The sequence below is a fragment of the Globicephala melas genome, chromosome 9, assembly GCF_963455315.2.
Source record: "Globicephala melas chromosome 9, mGloMel1.2, whole genome shotgun sequence".
NCBI classification, from domain to species: domain Eukaryota; kingdom Metazoa; phylum Chordata; class Mammalia; order Artiodactyla; family Delphinidae; genus Globicephala; species Globicephala melas.
Genome location: NC_083322.1, coordinates 6330513 through 6351188, shown reverse-complemented (window position 1 = coordinate 6351188; position 20676 = coordinate 6330513). Strand labels below are relative to the sequence as shown.

The following is a 20676-nucleotide window of genomic DNA, read 5'->3' as shown; positions in this document are numbered from 1 at the left end:
TGGCTGCACCAATTTAGATTACCATGAACAAGGTAGGAGGGTTCCCTTTTCTCCACACCCTCTCTCTAGTTGTGGCGTGCGGGTTTTCTCCCTCTAGTTGTAGCGCGCGGGCTCCAGGGCACATGGGCCCTGTAGTTTGCGGCATGCAGGCTCTCTCGTGTGGTGCGCGAGCTCAGTAGTTGTGGTGCACCGGCTTAGTTGTCCCGCAGCATGTGGGATCTTAGTTCCCCGACCAGAGATGGAACCCGCGTCCCCTGCATTGGAAAGTGGATTCTTTACCACTGGACCACCAGGAAAGTCCCCGTAGTGTAGTATTAATAGAGGAAAGAGCTCATATATGTTTACAGCAGTGGACATTTTGGTGAGGAGCCCAAATACTGAGGAGCCCAAATTTTGCTCCTCAGTATTAGTATATGCTCTGGTCTGCTACTGAGATCCACCCCCACTGCCATTTCAGGACTGGAGCCCCCAGCCTCCCAGCTGATAGGAGTGTTGATGGAGGGTAACTCACCGCTGACCCACTCCCCATAACCTTGAGGCATTCCCTCAGGATTACTGTCCGCTGAAGAGATTCAGCTCCTGCAAGATCGTCCCGCCATCCCAGGGCAGTCACATCTCCTGACTGGTCGATGTAGAGGTATAAAGGCCCCAGTTTGGGACAGCTCTGTGCCGCCATCGTAGCTCCAGCTCCTGGTAAGGTTGACCGAGGCCTCTGCTGTGACTCATCGCAGCCCAGTGTCTCCTTCTGCCCAGTCCTTCTTCCTTCACTCCCCCACAGGTTTTGATCCCAAGAGCGCTCCTGAATGAATTTCACGCCTGCACATTTTCATCTCAGAATCCGCTCCTGGTGAACTCAGCCAGTGATTCCCATCGAAGCACACAGTGTAATCTTCCTCTCTGAGTTGGGAGGGAAGCGGGGAAGAATTGGGGAGAAGGGGTCCTGGCTTAGCATCGGGGGCACCCAGGTTGTGGAACGTAGGGCTCGGGGCATTTCCCGGTGACTCCATCGTATGAGATTGTTTTAGTCCTTCTGGAAGCTGGCTTTACTTACAGGTGTATTTTCATCTGTACTTTAGAACCAACTTCCCTAACCAGTATAAAAAAAGAAAATTACAAGGACCTTTAAAAAAATCGGCATTGAATTAGATGCATCAGTAAACCTAGGAAGGATATACTGACATTTTCACGATAGCGTTCCTTCCAGGCGTGTTGCATACACTTGCATTTTCTGATCTATGATCTTGTGTGTGTTCATTAGTCACTTTCTTCTTTTTGTTTTCAATTTTAAGTTTTTGTGCAGTATAGTATATTTTTAAAATATTTATTTATTTATTTTCCTTATTTTTTGGGGGGGGTGCTGCTGCATCAGGTCTTAGTTGCGGCACTCAGGATCTTTGTTGTGGCATGCGGGATCTTTTCATTACAGTGCGCAATCTGCTTGGACTTCTCTCTAGTTGCAGTGCGGGCTTCTCTCTAGTTGTGGCGTGCGGGTTTTCTCCCTCTAGTTGTAGCGCGCGGGCTCCAGGGCACATGGGCCCTGTAGTTTGCGGCATGCAGGCTCTCTCGTGTGGTGCGCGAGCTCAGTAGTTGTGGTGCACCGGCTTAGTTGTCCTGCAGCATGTGGGATCTTAGTTCCCCGACCAGAGATGGAACCCGCGTCCCCCGCATTGGAAAGTGGATTCTTTACCACTGGACCACCAGGAAAGTCCCCGTAGTGTAGTATTAATAGAGGAAAGAGCTCATATATGTTTACAGCTCACTAAATTGTCAGTTGTCACAAACTGAACACATCCAAGTAACAAGCACTCAGCTAAAGACACAGAATGTTGTTGGCACCCCAAAGCAGGGGTTCTCAACCCCCGGGTGATGGACCGGTCCTGGTCCACAGCCTGTTAGGAACCGGGTGGCACAGCAGGAGGTGAGCAGTGGGCGAGCGAGCGAAGCTTCACCTGCCGCTCCCCATGGCTCCCCATCGCTTGCATTACCGCCGGAACCATCCCCCCATCCAATGGCATTACCGCCTGAACCATCCCCCCATCCAATGGCATTACCGCCTGAACCATCCCCCCATCCAATGGCATTACCACCTGAACCATTCCCCCATCCAATGGCATTACTGCATGAACCATCACCCCATCCCTCCCTGTCCGTGCAAAAATTGGCTTCCATGACACCGGTTCCTGTTGCCAAAAGGTTGGGGACCGCTGTCAAAAAACACAGACCCACTTTAAGAGTGGAGATTCAATCCCAACATGATGTTTCCTCTCCTTCACTCCCTACCCCACATTAGCAGGAGTCCAGTATGAAAACGGTGAATTGAAGCTGAGAGAACAGCAAGGCACAAGCTCTAAGAAGGGGTTTCAGGGAAAGCCACAGACAATGGGGGAGACAACACAAGGGCACTAGAGGAAACTGAAGCCTCTAGCAGCTACAACAAACATTAAACACAGCTCGTAGCCAGATCAACGTCAAACCTCACACCATAGGCCTATTCACCTCAGTTCCTAATATCTGACATATCATGTCTGGCTTTCAGCAACATTACAGGGCGTGCTGCAAGGCAGGAGAAAACACACAAAGCAAACACTAGGACCAGACTCAGATGTGACACAGATTTGGGAATTTTCAGACGCAGAATGTGTGTGTGGGCGTGTGTGTGCATATGTGTGTGTGTGCGCGTATGCATGCCGTGCGTGTGTGTGTGTGTGTGTGTATATACACACACGCATGTAGAAAGACTTATAAAGAATTGGCTCGTGTGGCTCCTGGTCCATGGGATTGTGGAGCTGATGAGTCCCAAGATGTAGGGTCAGCAAGCTGGAGACCCTGGACAGCCAGTGGAGTGGCCGAAGGAGGAGCCTGGGGGAGAAAGAGAGACAATGAATATCTGTCATGACCCGGAGGACAGAGGATGTCTGCAGGAAGTGGGTAATTCTCAAAAAAGGGAGGAAATCCGTAAAAATCATTCCCCCGGCGCAACATTTTCTGAGAGATCTGCTGCTTTCCTTTAAGTCTCTGAGTTCTAGTTGTGCTAGTGCAGAATAAAAATCATAATACGCGTGTTGTTTTTCCTGTGGCTGTTATCACGGCTGCAGAGGAAGTGCAGCCGGCAGAGCCTTCTGAGTCATGAGGGCCCCTCCTGGGTGTTCCTACCACTTCCTCTTCCCTCATCTCACAGCTCACGGCTGCACTTTCAAGGGCAGTTTTTGAGCTGAGCTTTCAGATCACATTTTGCTGAAAAACTATAAGCTATGTCCTCTATCTATTCATACGCCCGGGACACCTTCTTTTACCTTCTCCATTCAGCCTGCAATGTGGCAGCTCTCGAAAGGGAAACAAAGAATTCACGAGTGCCTCCGACCCCGGGAGACACAGAACACGGCCATTCGTCCTGCCCAGCGGGCAGCGGGGCGGTAAGTCCGAGTGTGTGGGGACTGTGTCTGTGTGTGATGTGTACTTGTGTTTGTGTGTGTGTCATCTTTGAGAGTGTGTAGTGGGGATGGTGTGGGTAGTGTTTTTGTATATGTCTCTTTGTGTGTAGGTGAGTATATGTGTGTTTTCTGTGTGTGTTATGTTTGTGTGTGTGTGTGGTAGGTATGTTTATACGTTTGTGAGTATATGTGTGTGAGTGGTGTTTGTGTCTTACGTTCGTGTTTGTGTATGTGTTTGTGTGTTGTGTTTGTGAACATATATGTTCATGTGTGTTGTGTAGGCGTGTGTGCTATGTTTGTGTGTGTTCGTACTTTTGTGAGTGTATGTGTGTAAGTAGTGTGTGTGTGTGTGTGTGTGTGTGCGCGCGCGCGCACGCATGTCCGAGGTACAATGAGAGGAGCCAGGGCTGAGAGTCGGGAGAACCTTGGACTCTTTGTGCTCTGCCTGGAACTCACTGCTTACTCCTGGGCAGGACGCTTCTGTGAGTTTCGCTGCCTTCCTGAGAAACCTCACAAAGGTGACGTGTCTGCTCCGTGTTGGAGACAAACACTGTGGCACGTGGCACACATGTGATGCCTGTTGGGCAGGGTGTAGGCTGAGGCGGCCAGGGGCCGGGCAGACGCGCTGTCTGGGCGCGAGGGTGGAGTGCAGGGTCTGCCTCACCCACCTGCCCTGGTCCCGGCCCGGCCTGTATCTTCTTCTCACCACCCTTCTGTCTAGAGGAGGAAGGAGGTTTCCTGGGTGAAGTGCTGCTTCCGCTTCCACCAGTGATGTAAGGGCGCCAAGGACAAAGAGATTGAGGGATCTCCACTTTGCAAAGACAGGGGGCCCCTTTGAGAGGTAAAAGCCTGTGTCCTCACAAGAATGCGGCTGAACAGGTCTGGGTGAAGATGTTCACCTGGCCTGGTCACTCTCCCTGGAAAGTCACCAAACCTCCTGGGCTGGGTCCACTCTCAGCTGGCACGTTAGAGCTGACATCACTGAACCCCCAGTCCTGCAGCCACAGCCCCGCAGGTCCCCGGCCAGCCCCTGGGATCTGGCGAGGACTGAGGCGGTGGGCCAGGTGAGCAGAGAGCCTTAGCCCCCCGGGGATGCTGTGGCGACGGGAAAGCTATGTCTGTGGACGTTCCCCCGGAGTTACCATCCCCTCAACTCAGAGCCTCCATCTGGAGAATGTCATCTGACTGTGATTGTCTCTGAGTGTCCTACACATTCCAGAAAAACAGTCATGGGGCCACACGGTTCCCTCCCCATCCCACAGAGACTACCAAGCAGCTACAACATGATGGGCCCCTGAAACAGGGAACCGTGTTGGTCTGCAGGGTGGAACGGATTGAAGGCAGGATACGCTGCTCTCTCCTCAGGATGACGCGAGTTCCTGGGTGGGTGACACGGCCCTCCTTCGCAAAGAGGACTAGGAATCGCTCTACAGAAGGTCAAAAAATGTGCTGGAATCTTCTACAGGGAAGAGATGTCACGAACATGTAGTTGTGGCCCAGCACTCACACCTCCAGGGACATTGAGGCCCAGGCGGTGCGACCACCTAGCTGCTGGCCTGGGGAGGAGCGCCGAGTCCCCTGGGCCCCCAGCAGGACCGGGACTGGGCCCGACGTGGAGAGGGAGCCTGTCCGAGTCTGCCGCCCTCCTCACCGTCCAGCTCTTGGCCTCTGCGGCCCTTGCTGCTGGGCTCTCCCCACAGATCATTTGGCCCCAAGAGCCCCTCACCAGCCCCTCCAGCAACTTCCTGCTCACGTCCCCCAGGCACGCTGGCCACTGCTCCCAGGACAGTATCTGTCAGGATGCATCCCTGATCCTTTCTCTCCATCACAGAATCACCCCAAAATGGAGACCACAGTGCAGGGGGGAGAAAGGAGGAAACAGGGTCCCTAAAGGATGTAGAAGGTGTCTTAGACGCCCCCTCACTCCGTCTCTCCCCCCCAAACCAATGCAAACAACTTCCTTTTGGCAAGAGAAAGGCACAAGTCAGGTGCCTCTTAAAACTCGGTGGAAAAGTCAGTGAGACATATGATTCTTTTTTCAGGAGGAAGAAGAATATTATGAACTCATTCTCCCGGAGAATCGCGAGGAAGGGCTGTCTCAGGATCCTACACAAGACGGGTCAGGAGGTAAAACATCTTTCCAGCAGACATAAACTTAGAGAGGCATGGCCGGGGGACCCGTAGGTGCAGGGGGCGCGCTGGGAGAGGCAGCAGGAGCTCCTCCTGTCAGAGATTTGCCCACCCGGCGGCCATCGAAGGGCGTTTGGGTTGGGCCTCTCTTCAACACGGCCAGATAGGAGGGAAAGGCCCCTGATGGGCGCAGTGGGCCGAGGGGGTGACGCACAGCGCCAGCCGCCCCTTCACTGGGTCTCAGGAAGGATGTGCTCGCCCCCGGCCTCCGTGTGGGCATCTCGCTGGCTCGAGTGTGAGAGCTCTCAGGGTCACGAGGACTGCAAAGCACTAGTGAACAAGCAGGATGCACTCAGGTGCCCCCAGGACCGGGCTCCGCCTTCCCAAGGGGCTCCCTCCCCACGAAAGCTGTTGCATCAGGGTCAGGGCTTCACTTTCATGGGCTCAGCTTCACCGTCTAGCCTGAGGACACAGAACTTAGGGATATAGGAATGCCGGAAATCCATCCACTTTCCTGGCCAGAAGAATTGATTTGCGATTCACCATGCATTTCAACAGGACTGATTTTTTTTTACTATATGAACTTCAGTGACCTGAGCCATTGAGAGAAAGCCATATTAATAAGCTGCACAGGAAAATTACAATACAAGTGCTGACACCTGATTTCCCTTTTTTTGCAGCAATCGAGATTAAGCATTACTTTAAAAATCTGGCTTTAAAGTCCAATGACGTGGGCGCCTCCAGGCTTGCCCAGACAGGAGACCCCTGTCTCCCTCCAGCTTCGCATTGGAGGGTGGAGATGAACACTGCACCTTCCCTGCTTCTGTGAAACTCCCACCCATTCACTCAAATTCCTTTCAAGCCACCTGAGGGAAGCTGGAGGGAGCCAATATCATCCAGTCAAAACTGGTCGGAGGGTCAGGCAGCCAAGGGAGAAAGGCAGCAGAAACGCGTTGCTGGGAGATTTGGAAGGAGGCGGTGCCAATCCTACTTTCAGGAGGCCGGGGCTCTGTCACAGAGACACATCAATGTCTTCAATGTGGAACAGACTTGGAAGCCGGCTGGGGTTGGGCGCTCCTCTATGTGCTCTGGCTCCTGGGAGCCCACGAGAAGGGAATTCCCTTCCTGCCCTCCAGCTCCAGTCGTTTCTAAAACATCTGGACATTGGGTTTCTAAGTATTAGATTGGCATGACAAAGCTTCTCTCAGCTGATGGCTCTGAACGTTCTGCTGGGTGAGAATGTCCAGCCCCAGCTCCAAGGATGTAGCTTAAGAATGTGACCCCAGTGTGCAGCTGTGCTGTGGAGCTGGGGCTCAGGCTGAAAAGAACCCACCCTCACAACACTCCTCGCTGGGAAAACTAAAGGTAATGTGACGTGGTCGATCACGTCAGGGAGAGGACCGACACAGAGGCTGTGTGCTTTCAATTTCACCACTCTTCCTGAGAAGGGTCTCCAATCAGAGGTACTTGAGGAAGCTCAGGGTCCCAGGTCATGATGGGATGATTCCCACAAAGGTGACCCTGAGAAGAAGTTTCAAAACCTAAACATAAAATGTAGCTTTTCTACCACATCATCCAGCAATTCCACCTCTGGGAATATAGCCCAAAGAATGGAAACAGATGTTGAACATATGTGCATCAAGGCTCATGGCAGCATATTGACAATAGCAAAAAGGTGGAAACAACCCCAAAGTCCATATATATATATATATATATATATATATATACACATATGAATAAACACAATGTGGTCTACACCTACAGTGGAATATTATTCAGCCTTAAAAAGGAGGGAAGTTCTGACACATGCGACAACGTCGATGAACCTTGAAAACATTATGCTAGGTGAAATAAGCCAGACACAGTAGGGCAAACATTGCCTGACTCCACTTACATGAGGTCCGTAGAAGAGTCAAACACACAGAGACGGAAAGAACAGGACTATCAGGCGTTAGCGGGAGGGAGCAATGGGGCGTTAGCGCTTAACGGGGACAGGGCTTCAGTTTGGGAAGATGGAAAATTCTTGGGCTGCATAGTGGTGATGATCGCACAACAATATGAAGGTACTTAATGCTACACCTAAAAATGGTAAACTTCATGCTACGTATATTCTACCATAATTTTTTTTCTAAAAGTTACAAAAAGAGAGAGGGAAGGAAAGAATGTGAGTCTAGGGCACGTCTCAGATGCTGACGCCGGTCTTCCCTGCTCCTGATCCCCGCCCCCCGGACATTCTGCCCCTGGTGAGGCTAGAGTGGGTGGATGGGTTCTAACCCCGGTCTCCCACCTTCTCTTGATGCTTCCAGGGCTGAGGGAGGATGAAGGGACCCCGCAGAGGCTGAGGCTTATCCTGGTGGGAAAATCCGGAAGCGGGAAAAGCGCAACAGGAAACAGCATCCTCGGCCGGAGAGTGTTCGAGTCCAAGGTCAGCGCCGGGCCCGTGACCAAGGCCTTCCAGCGGGGGCGCCGAGCGTGGGCGGGGAAGGAGCTCGAGGTCATCGACACCCCCGACATCCTGTCCCCGGGGGCGGCGCCGCGAGGGACCGCTCGGGGCCCCTGCGGAGTCATTGCCGCCTCCTCGCCGGGGCCCCATGCGGTGCTCCTGGTGACGCAGCTGGGCCGCTTCACCGAGGAGGATCGGGAGGGGGTCAGGCGCCTCCAGGAGCTCTTCGGGGCGGGCATCCTGGCCCACACCATCCTGGTGTTCACGCGGAAGGAAGACCTGGGCGGCGGCACCCTGGAGGAGTACCTGCGAGAGACCGACAACCAGGAGCTTGCCAGTCTGGACGTCCTGTGTGAGCGGCGACACTGTGGCTTCAACAACAGGGCGCAGGGGGCGGAGCAGGACGCCCAGCTGAAGGAGCTCATGGAACAAATCGAAGCCATCCTGTGGGAACACGAAGGCCGTTATTACAGCCACCAGGCTTACCGTCAGTCCCCGTGCTACGTTTTGCTCTAGCGAGAGCCGGCGGGGCAGGTCCCCCAGGGCCAGGGCTCCGAGGAAGGGCGCAGCGAGGAGTCCTGGTGGCAGGGACTGTGTTGCATCCGGAAGGAATCTGGGCGCACTGACACACAGCTCCTGGGGAGGCCGCCCATCTGAGACGCGCTGGATTCCACGCAGCCACGGCTGCTTCCTGCCAGCCTCCCTCGGCCCCGGAGTCTGCCTTCCAGCCCCTCACTTGCTCTCTCCGTCCCACAGGTCACTGACCCTCCCAGTGTCCAGGGCAGGGTCTGGGGTGGCGAGCGGTGTGCGGGCTCCTGAGTTCGCAGGTCCTTCATCACACCTTCCAGAACACGCGGGCCCTCCCTCCTCTGTGCCCCTCCATCCTCACGTCTCCTTGGCATTCCGAGTCTGCAATAGAACACCGATAGGACCACAGCTTCCTGCGGGCAGGCCCGTGCCTCATTCGCCCATGTAACTCCCACAGCATCCTGGCCACTGGAGTCACCGCTTAAACGTCGATGTAGCAAATCAGTGTGGGATGTCGACCAGGTGCCTCTGCATCTCTTGGGCTGTGTCCTTGCCCGCTAAGGGGGCAGGCATGATGACTTTTAAGGCCCTGTGCCATGTGGGGCAGGACAGGCACTGGGCTGGGGAGGAGAAAGCAAGTAGAAACGGGAGGGGTAGAAGGTGCAGCCCTTTTATTCACTCTTGAAAGAGGCCACCCAATCGCAGCAAAGGAGCCCTGTGGGAACCTCTTGGTGGGATGATGAGCAGAGCGGGGTGGGGGTATCCAGGGGGCCAGGTCTGGTCAAGAAATGGAGCCTAGACCTGGCTGCAGGACATGGAGGCCCCCGGAGGTGCCAAGTGGGCTTGGGCAGAGAGGAGCACTTCCCTGAGGCAGACTCGGACTAGGGAGGTCACACCCCTGTTACTGCCCCTTGTGATGCCTGCCGTCCGGCTGTAGAGAACAGAGGCGATGTTCAGCCCTGCCTCTGCTTCACCTGCAAATGTTTCCCTTCTCCCTTGAGAATGGGGAGAAAGTGTGGGTGGGGTGTGTCTTGGTGTGTAGGTGGGTCCCCAGCAAGGTATTTTGGTGCACAGAATGGGAGGAGGCAGAGAAGAAAGGGAAGCTGCAAAGCAAAGAAGCAGGTGAATGACGTAAGACGTCCTAGGGAACAGCCTGCCGGGCTGATGGGGAGAGCCCTGCAACACGCGGCTGTCGTCTTCTCCAGACGCAGCGGACGCCTAAGAAAGCTTAAGCATTTCTTTTGCTAAAAGATTCAGACAAGTGTCTCGAGGCAGAACGAGACTTATTTTGGTGTATGCTTACGATAGCCTTTGTGCCAGATCATTTATTAAGCAGGTGATCCGCGTCCCGCTGAACTGGAACGCAACGTTTATCATATGTTAATTTTTCATATTCCCTAAGATCTCTGTCAGGATTTTCGATTCTGATCTTGTCTTCTGACTTTTCTACTCCTGCATGAATAAAACATGGATTTGATTAGAGTGGCTTTGATTATAATGTGACACACTGATTTCCTCCCCAGTCTCCATTTTTGTATTTCCTTTGTTATTTTCAGGCATTTATTCTTCTGTGTGAAAGTTAAAATCACTTTGTTTAATTTTCATAAAAGAATCTTGTTGGGATCCCAGTTGGAATTGTCTTACATTTATGTATTAAATTTGGGAGGATTGGAAGTAAGATAAGTTAGAGAAAGACAAGTACTGTGTAATATATATCACTTATATGTGGAATCTAAAATGTCAAACCTGTTTAAAGAAAGAGTAGAACGGTGGTTACCAGGAGGTAGGGGCACAGGGGATAAGACTGGTGGTATTTAAGGGTCCAAACTTGTAACAAGCACGAAATAAGCCATAGAGATCTAAGGTACAGTATACTGAATGTAGACAGTAACATTGTACTCTAAGAATGTGGTGTGATGAATATTGTTACAGCAGCCATACACCCTGCACACCTTAAATTTACACAATGTTAAAAGAAAATCTTTCAGTTACATTAAAAACCTAAAACAAAAAAAGTTGAGAGAATTGGTAAATGCCTCCAGGATAAGTGAATTAAGGCCATCTTGTTTCTAAGAGAATAGACTCATGACTTCAGAGCTATTGAGGTAAAAGCTAAAATCATTTGCATTTCCTTCAGGAGAAGAAGATACATTTCTTTAATTTAGGTACTTTTGTTTGAACTCTGCTGGCTTGATTGATTTCATAATGGAAAATACAAGCACCTGACCAAATGACACCCATCCAGTGACTCTAAATGACGCGCCACTCAAAACATGTCATTCATTAAAAATTCTAAAGGAATTGTTTAAAATTATATCGAATATGGGGTTTTCTCTCCTTTATTGCTAAAAATCAGGGAAAATACCTCCCACGACTTTTCAGAAGGAGGGATAGATGTTGCTTCATGCCATCACTCCCTCAGCATCAGAGAACGGGGAAGGCATGTGTCGGTATGTTCTGGAAACTCCATGGTCTGTGTACCAATAGGAAAGAAATGGTGTGGGTGAGGGTTGGGGCAGGGGGAGGAGAGAGGGTTGTCTTGGCCAAGGCTGTGAAGATAGTGAACTTTGGAATTCATTATTCTCAAAAAATATCTCTACACTGGAGCAAAGCATGAAAAACACAGATCTGGAGAATCCGAAGTGCCCAGTGAGCACGTGGGTTGCTTCCTCCTTGGTGGGTCAAAGCAGCGGCTAAAAACCCCAGGGAAGGCTTCCAGCTCCCAATCCTCCCGTAATGACATTCATACACTATGTAGAAAATTCAAAATAATGAGAATTTCTAAACAACTGTTAGAAGATACGGAAAAGTGACCAAATACAGGGAGACACTATAAGGAACTTGACAGTTAACATAAGGGGCCATGCAACTGCTACTTTTTTTTTTTTTTGCGGTACGCGGGCCTCTCACTGTTGTGACCTCTCCCGTTGCGGAGCACAGGCTCCGGACGCGCAGGCTCAGCGGCCATGGCTCACGGGCCCAGCCGCTCCGCGGCATGTGGGATCTTCCCGGACCGGGGCACGAACCTGTGTCCCCTGCATCGGCAGGCGGACTCTCTTCCCTGGTGACTGCGCCACCAGGGAAGCCCGAGCTGCCACTTTTATGTGGCTTTTCCCCCCCCCGAGAGCACTTCCCCATCTTGCTGAGCCAGGGATATCGCTCAAGCAGAAATTCACAGTGACCTGAGAGTAAGAGGATTGAGTTTGGGGGCAGCCAGAGAGGGTAGAAATTGATGGAGAACTCCCAAAAGGAGCCACACAGGGGGTTGGGTGGGAGCATTAGAAATTCTTCATATAAACTCCCTTCAAGTCTTTGGCTGACCCATGAATGGCAGTCTCTGAAGGGTCCAGGGGAAACTTTTTCTGGAAGGCTGAAAGAGCTAGTTAGAGATTTCAACAGTTGCCCTCAGCAGCAAAGACAAAATTTGAGATTCCGGTCCACCACGTATTCCACTGAAATACCAACGGGAGTGAAATCACATCAGGACTAAGGGACTTGCCCTAAAAGAGCAAGATTGGAATAGCCCCTCGCTAATGACGTCGACAGCCAAGCCTTCCCAAGTTCAAAGGGATCTGCCAGGAATTTAAGTGCCTGCTAGAGCGAACACAGTACTATTCAGAAGACCATAATAATACCCAGAGTCCCTACAACATACTATCGACAATATCCTGTAAACTATTAAACATTCTCCTTTTCTAACATAAGGATAGAAAGCAATAAAATTTCCCTCTACACATGTTTATCTACATCTCCCAAATTTTTGTGTGTTCTGTTTTCACTATCACTCAGTTTATAACATTTTGCATATTCTTTGTGATCTCTTTTTTCACTCATGGATGGATTATTTAGGTGTATGTGTTTAATTTCCAAATATTTGAGTATTTTCTAGAAATTGTAATATCCAATATGGTAGCCACCAGCCATATGTGGTTATTGAGCACTTGAAATGTAGCTGGTGTACCTGAGAAATTGAATTTTAACTTTTATTTCATGATAATTTGTTTTAATTTAAATTTAAACACTGAAACACTGTAAACTATTTTACCATGAAACACAGCTTTGTTGTTTGGGTAGAAATACACTTCACTCTAACTGTTGTATCACATATTGTTGCCGTATTGCAATGTAAATTTTGGCCACATTTATTGTTTCTAGTATGAAAACATATGTACATCATTGATCTAGTCAATGTCAGAAGATTGATTCCCTTTGAACAATCTTCCTAATGCAGTGATGTAATACTTTTATTCGAATACTTTGTGTAGACAGCATGAGTTATCGTGATACCTGTCTACATTGTAGTAGATAATGACCATTAAATTTAAATACGGTTTATTATTTTATTTATAATGGGGTTGAGTTAAATCTTAATTTAAAAATAAGTATGGACAATATTTAAACTTTAAAATGAAGGCATGATATTGATGCAGAATGAATGGAGATGACTAAGCAGGTAGTAAAACTGGAACAGGAGAGAGAAAGAGGCTGGAAGATGTGTTATAACATTCACAGTGGCAACTGCAATTTGCTGCCGTGTAGCAAAACCAAAAAAGAAAAAAAAAAAGCTGTTAGAGACCTTTTCAGCAAACACATACACGATTTGATAAAATGTTTCCTCTCAACCATCAAAAACAGACTTGACAACTGAAGGCAGAATTAAATGTCCAACAAAAACCTCTAGACAACTTTTAATAGGCTCTGAGCTTATAACTTGGGCCAGGTGTAAAACAGTTTGGATTACTGCATGAAAAAGAAAAACACTTTTAGTTGGAGAGATGGTGAAAACAACTTATTACTTTGGTTATGGAAAGTTGTTTTGTTTGTTTGTTTGTTTGTTTGTTTTGCGTTACGCGGGCCTCTCACTGTTGTGGCCTCTCCCATTGCGGAGCACAGGCTCCGGACGCACAGGCTCAGCGGCCATGGCTCACGGGCCCAGCTGCTCCACGGCATGTGGGATCTTCCCGGACCGGGGCACGAACACGTGTCCCCTGCATCGGCAGGCGGAGTGTCAACCACTGCGCCACCAGGGAAGCCCTATGGAAAGTTTTACTGCAAATTTTTAAAGAAAAGACTAAAAATTCTAAAGTATGCAAAACACGAAAGACCTTCCATCAAGGCACCAAACAATTGCCCAGAGAAGGCAAGACTTTTAAAATAATATCAAAGATGAATTGATTTAAGGTTTGAAAAATTGCAAGTCTCTTTCTTTAGAGCTATATGAGAAGTGTGACATAAGACATGATCCGAATGATACTTTGAGTATGTCTTAAAGTCGTACCACGTCTAGGAAAAGATGTAAACTCAGGGCAAAAAAAAAAAAAAAAAAAAAAAATCAAATTAGGGGTATAGATATTTTTACATCTTTCAAACCTGTCAGAGGAGAATTTTAATAGATACTTGGCACAAATTGCTCATGATGGAAGCACATGCAGTCATCTCCAGTCTCACACTTGTACTCTGCGCCCCAGAATTCCTGGACCATATGCTCTTCTCCACTTCTGGATCCTGCTTTATTTTGCCTTGACTGTTTCCAGTAACATTTCATCTCTCTCCACTTATACAGAGTATTCGATTAGGAAAACTGAAGCCAATCTAGGTACTAAAAGTAGGATGAACTTTTTGTTTTTCCTTCTAAAATGGTAAAAAAAAAACTTTTTTAAGTTGCCTTTAGATACAGTAGATTGGTGAGTGTATGACTTTCATCCACATCTTTCTTTTTCTTTTCTTCTTTTCATCTTTATTGGAGTATAACTGTTTTACAATGTTGGGTTAGTTTCTGCTGTACAACAAAGTGAATCAGCTACATGTATACATATATCCCCATATCCCCGCCCTCTTGCGTCTCCCTCCCTCCCTCCGTATCCCACCCCTCTCGGTGGTCACAAAGCACCGAGCTGATCTCCCTGTGCTGTGCAGCAGCTTCCCACTAGCTATCTATTTTACATTTGGTAGTGTATATATGTCAATGCTAAAAGTTGGATGAACTTTTAGTCCAAGGAATGAAAGGCTTGCCCTGGCCTGGGGAGCGAGGTGGTGTGCTGACCTGGGTGATTTTCAGCAGCTATGAGCTGTGAAACACACCGCCGTCTCCCGTAGTCTATTTGCAATGGTTGCCATGTGCTCCTTCTCCAGCAAGTTCCAAATCTTGTGGGAGTGCTTCTCATTGGCAGACTGTAACCCGGACCTGTAGGGAAAAGGATGATAAGGAACGTTGGCCCAGGCTCCTTCCCTGAGATGCAGAGGACCCAGGAAGAATCAATGGTGCCACGTTTACAGCATTCAGCACAGCTGAATAATTCAGATGGAAGGATTCACCTTACATCTGACCTTAGGGAAAGCTTTCCTAGCTCATCCACGACATCGAATAGGAGTTACACCTATTTGATGCTGGGTATGCCTGGGACAAAGTATTAAAATATTATCTTGAATTTTCATTTCAACATGTACTCCCTCAGTAGTGAGTGGCAGCTAACTCTTCCTGTTCACTCCTTTGCACCAACTTGCTGGCATACGTGAGGCCCTCACTAAATATTTTTTCACCCTACCCCTTGAAGAGTTGGTGAAACTTGGCTCAAGCTACATTTCCACAGCATGGACAGCCCCGAATCTTTCTTGTTCTTTCTGGGAATTTCCTGAGCTCACTTCTTTATGCTTCCCTCTACTTTCTCAGTCATGTACTACTGTTCTCTATTTGACTCAATTTCATGAAGACTCAAAATTCACTTCTTTAGCTGGTTTCCACAATAACCACGGATACTAAGCTTCTTGTATGCTTTGGCATCTTTCCTAGTGATTTTGAAACTCGTGGGGCGGGTCCCACAGGCAGCAGTGGGCGTTATTACATCAAGTCGACTGCCTTCCCTCTAGCTTGGAACGAGGAAGTGCTAATCCCTCCAGAACCCAGGAGGGAGAAACTCTGGAGTGACACTTCATAAACGGTCTCCCTCTCACGAAAGGCAGAGGGATTGACCTGTTTGGGGATGTTAAGAATGTTAGGAGAGCCATTAGACCCATTAGACCACTTCCTGCTATGAGTTTCATTTTTCAGAAACAGGAAACAAACGGCCCTCTCAACCTTTTGACCTGCTGTGATCAGATATGACCAACACTTTTGGTTCCTTGTTTCATCCTATAAGCAGACCAAAAAAGTCCTCTTTCTGGTGGTCCAGAGGAGTCTTGCTTTTTGGGTTTCACCTTCTCAGACTATGACTCTTTGGTTGTCAGGTGGCCCCATTATGTGAAACTAGCTCTCTTCCATTTCAGGGAAAAGAAGGAAGACTCCTAACTTAGGTTTTTCATCCCTGCTCTGGTCTCCACTTCATCTTTACCAGGGAGTCCTAGAATTCTGGTAACAAGATGGTATTTAGCTTTATTTGATTCAGTTCTTTGTGTGTGTAGTTTTCCTGCAGAATCCTGGAGGGGAGAAGGGTCTTTGGCTCCCTGGCTCTAGCTGGTAACATTTGGAGCAGGGGAAATGCCTTGAAAATTATTGAAGTGACTTTCCCTTTTTATTCAAGCACAGGATATTTGCTCCAGTGTAATCACTCTCAAAGTATATTCCTGGAGCAGCGAGATCGGCAATGCCAGGGAACTTGTTAGGAATGCAGATTCTCAGGTCCACTGACTCAGAAACTTTGTACGTTAGCAAGTCTTCCGGGCGACTCTGATGCATGCTAATGCTCCACAAAATACAGGAAAACACCTGAATAATCAGATTTTAATATTTTTAAAAATACTAATAGAATTTTGTCGAAAGATGACAACCTTGTCAAGCTGGGTGTTTTCTCTAGAATGGATGGTCTGTATTCTATCACTTTTCCCATTTGCATGAAAAGGTTTAGGCACTAAGCGATAACATTTTACACGGTAGAAGTCCAGCTGATAAGAGATGAGAACAGCTCCTCTTATAGGGGAAAGGAAACAGGAAGGCAGAGGAATCAAGCCATCAGATATGTGTCCTAAATTTTGTGTCTCCAAGTTCAGGAAACAAGAGGTATATTAGATAGTTAAGTTCCGGTCACTTCTTGAGCTACGATCTGGGGAACACCCTCTGAGAAAAGCCTTTAAACCTGGATGTCACCCTATGTGGTCCTCGTCTCAAGGATGGAAACACTTTCCGTTTCTATCTGGTTTGGCTGCTCCCCGGTACTTTCTAGCATTTGATTCTTCGTAGTTTATCCAAAGTTTATCTGTAGGATATTTAGTATGTTACAAGCCTCTGTCCTTTTGGAACCAGACTCAAGTTCTGACGTTGTATTCTCTTTCTTGGTTTGTATGTAGAATGAACAAGAGTTTAGGATTATAGGAAAGTCTGGTTGGGAATTGGCAAAGGAATTCACCACGAGGGTGGGAGTGAGGTCGCTCTAGAGCCAGGTGTAGAGCAAACTCGCCCCAGCTGCCTCTGGCACGTGCTGCTAGTCATCTGCTTACTAGCATTTACCCCTCCTGTTCACTAACAAAACTACAATTTTGCTTATAACTGCAACGTACCCGTGTGAAATACTGAATTGCACAGTGTTTCTTGCAGCTGGGGGTAACCATATGACCACGAGGTAGTAGCAGAAGCTCTGTGGACATTTCTGGGTAGCCTTTGCTTCTGTAATAGATGTGGCATTCTGTCCTCCTTCTTGTGTCTGTGTTCTTTCCACCCGCAATTCAGACATGAGGCTGAAGGTGAAGCAGCCGTCTTACCACTTTGAGGACAAAAGTTACTTGCAAGTAATGGTGGAGAAAAAAATCAAGTTCTTTGGGTAGTTACATGGGCTCTGGACTTACCAGCCGTAAACGCCTTGTATCACAATTGAACCCTTTGTTAAGCTGCTTTGGTGAAGTTCTCTTCCATGCAACCAGACATAGCCTCCAGCTTACATTCCAGGGCTGAATGAGCGTCACTGCCGGACCAGCCACAGAGATTTTAGACCATCAGGAGCTGTGGTGAAGTCAGCCAGGAGACCCTCAAAGGGCACTGCCTGGAGTGAGAAATTCATTCACTTGGTGACTTTACACCAGCTTGTGGACTTTCTTGTTGGGGACCAGCAGGGCTGCAGAGGCTTGACAGACATGGGATGTCACCCAACAAGTAGAGGAGACAGGGACTGAGGCTTGGAGACCCCATCTTTCTCCGCAGATCACGATGTCACAGAAGAAACCCATCCCCCACTGAAGGAAAGAAATACGATGGTTGCAAGGAGTCTCTAAGTCACCTAAATGGGGACTGAACACGGCTCTTTAGCAGATCCGATTGGACTGGTTTTTAAACAAGAGTAAACATTTAGTTATATATTTTCCCTAGAAGTAATGGATGGGATCTAGGAAAGAGTATAAAATTATAGACAAATTAAACAGGTACATTTTCTATTTGTGTCCTAAATGTAGTATATGTTTAGTTTTGCCTCGTAGGCTGTTTCCAGTGAATTCCAAATTGTTCCACAAGAAGCAACTGACTTATATTCTCAGAGGACTCATTTCCACAAGCTCGCTCAAAGCATTTTTTCTGCAAATGCAACTATTGTCTCAAGAGGAATTAAAAATAGAGTTAAAATTTCCGTATCTCATTATCCTTTCTCACAAATCCTATATCAGAGACATAATGCCTAAGAAAATGTACGCACTGCATAGCATAGCCATTGTGTATATGAAGCAAAAAGTACAGAAAATGCAAGGAGATATGGACTAACAGGTCCTAATAATATGACTTTAATATAAACTTGTCAGAAAAGACAAATCAAGTAGACAAAAAATAAGTAAGGAGATAGAAGAATAAACATAATGAACAAAGTAGCTCTCTTGGATTTATGGAAAATACACTCTTTTTGCGTAATATCAGAGAATACGCACTTTTTCAAACGCACATGGAACATTCACAAATATTGATCATATATTAATATACGTTAGCAAACATCAGTGAGTTCCATGAAGCAGAAATAATAAAAACAACACTTTCTGATCATGATGAGATAAAACCAGAAATTACATTTGGAAAAAAGTCCTTCCATCGAGAAATGAAAACACCTTGTATTAAACAACTCTTGTTGAAAAGAAAAATACAAACTGAGGCTTTAGAATTTCTTACAGATCATACTAATAAAAATACTAAATGTCAGAAGCTATAGGCTTCATTTAAAGAAGTGATCAGAGGGGCTTCCCTGGTGGCGCAGTGGTTGAGAGTCCGCCTGCCGATGCAGGGGACGCGGGTTCGTGCCCCGGTCTGGGAAGATCCCACATGCCGCGGAGTGGCTGGGCCCGTGAGCCATGGCCGCTGAGCCTGCGTGTCTGGAGGCTGTGCTCCACAACGGGAGAGGCCACAGCAGTGAGAGGCCCACGTACAGAAAAAAAAAAAAAAAAAAAAAAAAAAAGAAGTGATCGGAGTAAAAAGCATTGCACCAAAAACTTCTTCAACTAAAAAAAAGAAGAAAATGAATTAAATTCTCACTTCCAAAAAAGCTAGAAAAAGTACAATAAGGTAAACCAAAAGAAAGTACAAGTATGAAAGACAAAAATTAATGTAGTGGAGAAAAAAATACACCTAATTAATAAATCAAAATCCTGGTTTATTGAAAAAATTTAAAATTAACAAACTACTCATTAACTTGTTCAGGAGAAAAAGAGAAAAGGGCACAAATAAAACTTCCAAAATGACAAGAGGAACAACCATTGAAATTGAAGACAATTTTAAAATTTAGAACCTTTTTGCAAATAAATTTGAAAACCTAGAAGAAATGGATAATTTCCTAGGGAAATGCAGATTACCAAACTTATCTCCATTAGAGACAAATTTATTTTTAAAAATATTTTTAAAAGGTTTTTTGATGTGGACCATTTTAAAAGTCTTTACTAAATTTGTTACAATATTGCTTCTGTTTTATGTTTTGGTTTTTTGGCCCCAAGGCATGTGGGATCTTAGCTCCCCAACCAGGGATCAAACCTGCACCCTTTGCATTGGAACGTGAAATCTCAACCACTGGACTGCAAGGGAAGTCCCTAGAGAGAGAAGATAGACCAGTGTGCATGGAAGAATTAGAGAAAGCTATTAAGGAACCACACCACAAAGTAAGCACCAGGGACAGACTGTTATGCATGGAAATTCTTCCAAACCTTCTAAGTCCAGATAGTTTCAGTGCTCTTTAAATTGTTGCAGAGCATTGAAAACGATGAGAAATTTCCGAATTGCTTTTTGAAAACAAATATAACATTGATACCTAAGTCTGATAATGATGGTACAAAAAGATAAAACTATAGAGCCATATCTCTTGTGAATATCAACACAAAAATACTAAATAAAATATTAGCAAACAGGTGCCAACACATCAAGCATGTGATACATCCTGACCAAGAGGGATAGAAAACAGAAATGAAAAATTGGTTCAATATTGGGAAATCTATTCATATCATTCACCATGATAATTCTCATGGATGATTTTTTAAAAGCCTTTAATGAAATTCAACAGCCATTCATGATAAAAACCCTCAAGAAAATAGTGATTGGGGGATACTTGTTTAACATGATTACACACACACACACACAAATACATGTACTACTGTAGCTCAGCAGCTATCTCACTTACCTAATTGGGAAACACGGAGGGCGTATCCAGGAAGAAAGCAAGTATACCCACCCACTACTAATCAACATTATAATGGAGGTTTTAGCAAATGCAATTTGACAAGAGCAATCAATTAGGGGCATAAGAATAAGTAAAGGAGAAGTGATACCCTGTGGGACATCCGTAAGATGGAATACTAGTCAGCAATAAAGGAGAACAAGCTCTTGGTACACACAGCTTGAATGATTCTCAAGATCATTACGCTAAGTGAATGAAGCCAGTCTCAAAAGGGACTTTGTTTTACTTATCTCTAGATTCTCAGTGTCTCGTATAAAACCTACCACCAAGTACAAACAACCAATGAATGTTAATAAATAGATGAATAGGTATGAACTCCCAAAAGTCTTGAGAGAAGAGAACATGCTTCATTCTTCTATTGTATTAGTCACAATGCACAGTTTCATTAATCTGTCTGCCTTCTGCCCTGGGAGGCAAATAGGCAAAACTGCTCTCAGGATATGTCACACGGGCTTCTCATTTCCTAACTGCTAGTCAAGAGCAAAACCTTTTTCTTTGTCTCATCTACAGCATTAACTCGGAG

General features: G+C 46.9%; 1 protein-coding gene across 1 annotated transcript; it reads left to right on the top strand.

Moving 5' to 3' along the window:
• Positions 1 to 3137: 3137 nt before the first annotated feature.
• On the top strand, positions 3138 to 10155 carry GIMAP6 (GTPase, IMAP family member 6). The gene is made up of 3 exons (XM_030854203.3): positions 3138 to 3413; positions 5474 to 5558; positions 7868 to 10155. The coding sequence occupies exons 1-3, from the start codon at positions 3252 to 3254 to the stop codon at positions 8518 to 8520; spliced, it is 900 nt and encodes a 299-aa protein (XP_030710063.1). The 5' UTR covers positions 3138 to 3251; the 3' UTR covers positions 8521 to 10155.
• Positions 10156 to 20676: the final 10521 nt, after the last annotated feature.

What these genes read in the sequence shown, in the direction of transcription:
- GIMAP6 (XM_030854203.3), top strand. Translation starts at nt 3,252, where the DNA reads ATGTCCTCTATCTATTCATACGCCCGGGACACCTTCTTTTACCTTCTC. An exon ending in GCCCAGCGGGCAGCGGGGCG is followed by an intron (nt 3,414 to 5,473) that starts GTAAGTCCGAGT and finishes TTCTTTTTTCAG; the next exon opens with GAGGAAGAAGAATATTATGA. An exon ending in TACACAAGACGGGTCAGGAG is followed by an intron (nt 5,559 to 7,867) that starts GTAAAACATCTT and finishes TGATGCTTCCAG; the next exon opens with GGCTGAGGGAGGATGAAGGG.